The sequence below is a fragment of the Typha latifolia genome, chromosome 11 (genome assembly GCF_019914945.1).
Source record: "Typha latifolia isolate L0001 chromosome 11, TyphaL0001v2, whole genome shotgun sequence".
Lineage (NCBI taxonomy): Eukaryota > Viridiplantae > Streptophyta > Magnoliopsida > Poales > Typhaceae > Typha > Typha latifolia.
The window spans coordinates 1,956,873-1,963,722 of record NC_133096.1 but is presented as its reverse complement, the minus strand read 5'-3'; the positions used below and the strand labels follow the sequence as shown (position 1 = coordinate 1,963,722).

At 35.4% G+C, this 6,850-nt stretch overlaps 1 protein-coding gene across 1 annotated transcript; it reads left to right on the top strand.

Moving 5' to 3' along the window:
- Window positions 1–1,009: 1,009 nt before the first annotated feature.
- Window positions 1,010–6,735, top strand: LOC140797287 (chloroplast envelope quinone oxidoreductase homolog). Its single transcript, XM_073150623.1, has 4 exons — window positions 1,010–1,326; window positions 4,426–4,567; window positions 5,335–5,426; window positions 5,907–6,735. Exons 1-4 carry the CDS (start codon window positions 1,261–1,263, stop codon window positions 6,591–6,593), a joined length of 987 nt encoding a protein of 328 aa, XP_073006724.1. The 5' UTR covers window positions 1,010–1,260; the 3' UTR covers window positions 6,594–6,735.
- The last annotated feature ends 115 nt before the right edge of the window (window positions 6,736–6,850 follow it).

Genomic DNA, 6,850 nt, shown 5'->3' with positions numbered 1-6,850 from the left:
ATTTTGTACTAAAAAATAATTCAATGAGTCATTGTGGAAAATAATAATAATTTAGGGGATAAAAAGAGAATTATTCCTAAATAAAATTATTCTACAAATATTGAATTTATATTCAAATTTATTTAAAGTTAATTAGGATATCTTTGAGACATTAAAAGTAAAATGTAGAGGTCAAATAATAAATATTTATATATAGTAAAATGTGATATTGATAAAAACCAAATTACAAATTTTTTGTTTTTTCATCAATGAAGCAAAACTAACCTCTCAGAAAGAGTGTTAAAAGAAAGTGGTTTTCAGAAGTTAACATAAAATTTTTAGTACAATTCAAATTATATTAGTTATCCAAATGAAGTTTAGCTCATCCTCTCTCGCTATTGTATTAATTAGAGAAATTTATAAATAACACAACCTATTATGTGCTTATTAATGTTTAATTATATTCTACCTCTTGGGTCTTCAGACATGATAGTTACCTTTGCTTTTATTATTTGAAAAATATTGTAAATTAACTTCTACCTATCATCCTATAAATTGCCGGAGAACATAACAACATTCAACCCCTAAAAGCAATTAAAGCTCAAATTGTAGAGTGCTATATGATTTAGTTGTTCAACCTATATAACAAAAAGAATTAGCCTCTTTATTTAGCTTATAGTTAGTCTACAAACTTATGATCAATCTCAGAACTGCAAAGTGTGATTTAGGGATAATTACACTAAAACTCAAATTATTGCCAATTTTTACCCACACCTCTTTTATCTACTATTTGGTAGACATCAACCCACAAAACTAGGAAAATAATTATTTTATCCTTAATTTTTATCTCTTTATTTTCTCTAAAATAAAGGTAAAATAGTGCATAACATCGATCACACAATAACATGTTAAAAGAAAAATCTACTAATATTTTTTTATAGTTAAAAAGTCAATGTATTGCTTATATTTCCCCGTTTATTCCTTATATTGCATCAGATTCTTGATATGAACCAGCAATGCACCATTCAACACGAAATCCCAATTTTTCTACCACGTGCACGCGAGAATAGGAATAGGACCCACCCCCTTCACTTCTTATTCAATAAGCAATTAAAAGACAGTACATAGACGCAGATTCCCACACGATACGCTCGGAAGGACATTTGCGTAATTTCCCTTTACCCGCTACCACTACAACTCGTACAAGTATCCGAAGCCTTCTTCGAGATTCCTACGGTGCCTCCTACTTTCCCGAATTGCCCCTCCTCTTGCTCTCGCTCCATGGCCGGGAGGACCATGCAAGCCGTCCGGTACGAAGGTTACGGTGGCGGCGCCGCCGCCCTCAAGGTATAGTTATGTGCCCCTGTGGACTCTACTTTGTTTATATTGGAATGGTTTTATGAGGAAATTGAGTTGGGTATTGATGCACTGCGCTTGATTGAAATTTTTATTTTTTATTTTGTTTAAAAATTAGATCGATTAGGTATTGGATGAATGCGTAATGAGGGTAAAAAAAAAACTAATTTTCTTTTTGTTCCTTTTCTTTTCCTCTGCCATTGGAGATAGATGAGACTAAATCTGAGACAAGTCAGCAGTTTCGGCCGATCCCACTCACGGATCGGGATCGGCCGTACCTATTGATTGGTTTCGGTCGGGTGTCGGCCGGATCGGCCGATACCCGATTCGTTTCGGGTCGGGATCGGCCGATCCCGCCCGAGATGAGCATGGGTAATCTGAGAGAAAGAAAGGGGAAAGAGAGAGAGAAAGAGAGGGAGCAAGAGAGTGAGAAAGAGAGAGAGGGAAAGAGAGAAACAAAGAGAGATGGAGCAAGAGAGTGAAAGAGAGAGAGAGAGAGAGAGAGAGAGAGATGGAGCAAGAGAGAGTTAAAGAGAGGGAAAAAAAGAGAGAAAGAGAGAAAGAGATGGAGCAAGAGAGAATGAAAGAGAGGGAAAAAGAGAGGGAGAAAGATATAGAGTTTGTGGGTTGCAGCAGTAAGAGGGAGAGGGAAGAAGAGAGAGAGGGGAAGAGGAGAGAGAGACATGGAAAGAAAATAAAAATTAAAAAACTATGTTAAAGAGGTGGTAGTTGACGAGGGAGAGGAAGAGTTTTTAAGGGAGAGAGTTAGTAGGAGAGAGTTTATTAGAGAGAGTTTGATAAGAGAGAGTCAGTAGGAGAGAGTTTGATAAAAAAGAGAATTAGTGGAGAGAAGGTAAGAATTTTTTTTAATTTGTGTGGGAGAGAGAGAGTGTGAGTGGTAGAAAAGGGGAGAAATAGAAATTGAGAAAATAATATTTACTTTTTAGTTTTTAGATTTTATATATGAATAATTTATATTTATATCTTATTATTATTTTTCTAAAAAATTAAGAATTTTCTGTATTTTAAAAATTATTTTAAATACAGTCTGATACGGACGGCCGATATTGTCGATACCGCCGATACGGACGATACGTATCGGTTTTTTAGACGGCCGATCTCGATCCCGATTCCGATACTTGGAACTTAACAAACTCTTTTAAAGGAAAATTTGGGAGAAGAGAATTTGTGACCTTTGTTGATCCTAACATTAATGTAGTTATTTCTTCCAATCTTACATTTAGTGGATTACTTCTTATACATGTGTCGTTGGAAGCTTTGCATGTCTTCTTCTCAAGATTAGATCCTTAGGAAGCCGGGTGACCTGAAAAATTCACCTTAGAAGGTCTGAACTTATGCTAAAGCTGCATTGTAATACTGCCCCTTGACATTTCGACCCATGTAAAGTTTTTATGGGATACTATATATTATAATCCCACATGAAAGGCATTTCAAAATCATCTAAAAGTAATTGGGTTTCCTGTCTGACAACCAACCTTCACCTATCCATCTTCAGAAGTGTTCAAGAAAATTATCTGAGTTGATTTTTGTAGAATTTTATATAACCCTTAATTACTTAAGGCATTAGATGTTTAAATCTAATGCTTAACGAAGTATCATTAAGATGTCACAAATTTTTATGAGAAGGTTTTTTTTACCTTCAACAAGATTATGGAGCACTGAAAAGATAAGATTCTGAGGAATGCAGATATTTGAGAACTATGAACATGACTTATACAATTTATATATTCCTTACAAATATTATAAGCAATCTAATAGGTTAGCTAAATTGATTATTGCATAGTTACTGATCATGATAACTAAGTAAATGATCTTTTGATAAGGTTGGGAGAAGGTACAAAATTGGATGTAGGTGCTAGTTGCTTGATGATACAACTACATATAAATCTGTTTATGCTGTTGCAAAGTGTTTATTCTGGATTGAAAATCGCTCCTGTTGAATGGGACAGAACATGCCATTGGAAAGAAGATCCTAAATTTATTTCTGGTAAATCTAATTATCAAAAATATATAACCTCTAGGAGCTCATGTATAACAATCATCTTGCACCTATTAAAATGTCTCAAGCCTAGACATGAGGGAAAAGGTTAGATTATAAAATATCAAAACACCGAGGTCAATCACCCTACATTTTAGAGTAGACGGTGAGTTTGCTAAAAGCTAGTTATCTTGTAATTTCTTACTGCAACTTTCTTCAAGATTGTTTAGTTTCTAATCGTCCCATAGGCTCTCATTATATGGACCTATATTCCCTATGAACTGTTGTCCTGTATTTCTAGTCTTTGTTCCTTAAAATGATGCATGTGTAGTTTAAGTCTCTAGTTCAGATGTTAATGAGACATCTCTTCTATACCTTCAATATTACTTTTCTTTCTCTGATTACCTCCGTAGCATATTAGATATAATTTATCTGATTATGATAATATAGTAAAACTCTTTCTCATAACGTTGTGGTTCACTTATTTGTCTATATATCTCATGATAGCATTATCTGAGATAATAATCTCTTTGTTCAGCTTCCAGTTGGCTCGTTTACTCATGACTTCATGTTGCATATTAGTCTGTTCTTGCAACCTGAGTAGATGACCCTGGTGACCTTACAATGTAGATGGTTCCCTAGTTATAAACTTATTTTGGACATCTTCTTGTGAAGTTAAACTTTTTCTTATTTTTGGTCCTCACTTTTAGTATCTTGATTTCCACTCAGTACTGTTCCCTTCGCAATATTAAATATGAATAATAGATGATAATAAGATTTTAATAAATCTCATTGAAGATTAGCTGAACTTTTGTATTATGTTTAATCCATCCAATCTCTAGACTAGCTAAGTCACCGCAATATTTCCTCTGCAACAGATCAGAGGTTGTGAATATCCATTTCAAAGTGAAGTAACCTTGTGTTAGAAATCTTAGTATTTTGTTGCGCTAGCTGATAAGTTTATACAGAGAATTTAATGTTTACTTGCTTACTTAAAAAGGAAGCTTATATTTTTCTACCAGTTACAAGCTCATATATTCTGGAAGTGAAATTGTTTATAGTTTACATTATTTTAAGTATTGTAAATGCAGCATGTTGAGATTCCAATTCCTTCACCAAAGAAAGATGAAATCCTGTTAAAATTGGAAGCTGCAAGCATTAATCCAGTTGACTGGAAAATCCAGAAAGGAGTAATACGACCTCTTCTGCCTACTAGATTTCCATTCATACCTGGTACTGTCCTTTCTTCTAAAATGGGGAAATTGTTGTATGATCTAAAAGGTTATGTAGTTATCTAATGATTCTATGATGTGCTTTACCTTTCAATTTGCTTCAAAGTGTCATGCTGAAAATTGATTAGCTCGGAGTGTGGTAATGTTTTTACCTGTTCTTTATTCTTGAAGTTTGACCTAATATTTAATTCTCTATCATTCTTTTATCTATTCCTTAGTCATGAAAGTTTCATTTAATTCTATAATTGTTATATCTCACCAAATATAAGACAACTATGTGTACTTGTTGAGATTTTTGTGCGTCTGTTTTATAATTAAAGTGCAACGTTTTCCTTTCCTATGACAGCATAAGACAAAAACAGAATCCAACCTGTAATTTCTTGAAAAGGATTATACATAGTTACATCAAAGTTGGGAATATACATGCCTTTAATATCCTAGATTCTAGTGTCTCAACATTCAAACCAAAACTTAGTTGTAGGCTTGGCTTAGATTTCGACGCAGTTTCATTGGCTTCTGTTGGGCACCTGCTGATCTGTTCTCTAGTATAGCTGTTGATTCATGTCCTTTTTCCCCCCTCTTTGGGGTGCTCTTCTTACTAGTTTCAAAGGTTTTGTTTTCTGGCAATCATGGCCTGTTGCAATGGGATACATAACTATCCTTTGATTTGTCCAATTCCCTTTTAATGGATTTACAGCCTTGCTATGTAATTTTTTTTATCCTTCGGAGACAATCACCAAAGTTGATTATGAGTGTTCTTTGGAACAGTAACTAATGTTGCAGGAGAGATTGTTGATGTTGGTTCAGGCGTGAACAACTTCAAGGCAGGTGACAAGGTTGTGTCCCTTCTTAGCCACTGGGTAAGTGCCTTGTGTTTTCTTATCGTTGAATACATCACAACACAATGCCAAAAATCACAATTATAAACTATTTATGTACATCACGTGTTGCTGCAATACACGTTATGGGACTTTATTGAGGACAATTATTTAATTAGAAATTCTGTCATCTTATTTATTTCAAAACTAATATATTTATGCTTCTTCATATTTTGCCCCTCTCTGACCTTGCTTTTACCAGTCTTAGACATATTCAGCCGATGGCTCGCATCTGAATGCTTATATTAAACTAGCTATTGAAGAGAAGTTAACAAAGGAAGTAATTCTGAGAACAACGTCACTTAAATAGACTGTTTTGTTAGAGAAGAAGAAGAGCTCATTTTGGTTACTTGTGCAACATTAGCCATTTAGACAACTTGCTAATGATTTGCATTTAGTTCTCAGGCTGTCATTGTGCATATTAATAGTTCATATCTTCATAATTAATTCTTGTAATGACAGAATGGAGGCGGATTTGCGGAATATGCTGTGGCATCGGTTGGTCAAACAGTCAAGAGGCCCCCTGAAGTGTCTCCAGCTGAAGGTGCTGGCCTACCTATTGCTGCTATGACTGCCCTCCAGGCACTTAAATACACAGGGACCAAATTCGATGGTACTGGTGAGCCCAGAAACGTCTTGATCACAGCTGCATCCGGTGGTGTTGGATTGTTCGCAGTCCAGCTTGCAAAGTTAGGGAATCTTCATGTCACTGCTACTTGCGGCGCTCGGAATGTAGAACTTGTGAAGAGTTTAGGAGCAGATGAGGTGCTTGATTACAAGACACCAGAGGGTGCAAGCTTGACAAGCCCATCTGGTAAGAAATATGATTCAGTTGTACACTGCACCATTGGAATCAGTTGGTCGACATTTGAGCCGAATTTAAGTGCCAGTGGAAAGGTCATTGACATAACACCCAATTTCACATCGATACTTACTTCAGTCTTGAAGAGAGTGACCTTTTCGAAAAAGCAGTTGGTACCACTGCTAATGGAATACAGGAAGGAAGACCTGGAACTTCTGGTTGAGTTGGTTAAGGAAGGGAAGCTGAAGACGGTGATCGACTCGAGGCATCCCCTGGGCAAAGCAGAAGAAGCTTGGGCTAAGAGTATTGAAGGCCATGCAACCGGTAAGATTATCGTTGAGATGTGAGCAGCTTGAGGATGAATCCTCTCCTTAGAACGTCTGGATGATTATGATGTTTGACTGTTATGCTTTCATGCACAATGCGAATAGCTAAAGGATTAGAAACCTTTGCTTATTACATAAATATATTATATGGAATTCAAACGTAGGGAGAACAATTCAATAACAAAAAAAGCCCGAGAGATGTAAACTGCTAAACTAATATCTTTTTATTCCGAATACAATATTTCTTAATACATCATTAAATTATTGGCAAGCAAGTT

Bases quoted from the DNA above. Each gene is read 5' to 3' on its own strand.
- LOC140797287 (XM_073150623.1), top strand. From the start codon at position 1,261: ATGGCCGGGAGGACCATGCAAGCCGTCCGGTACGAAGGTTACGGTGGC. The intron at 1,327-4,425 runs GTATAGTTATGT...TTGTAAATGCAG, and splicing joins GCGGCGCCGCCGCCCTCAAG to CATGTTGAGATTCCAATTCC. The intron at 5,427-5,906 runs GTAAGTGCCTTG...TTGTAATGACAG, and splicing joins TGTCCCTTCTTAGCCACTGG to AATGGAGGCGGATTTGCGGA.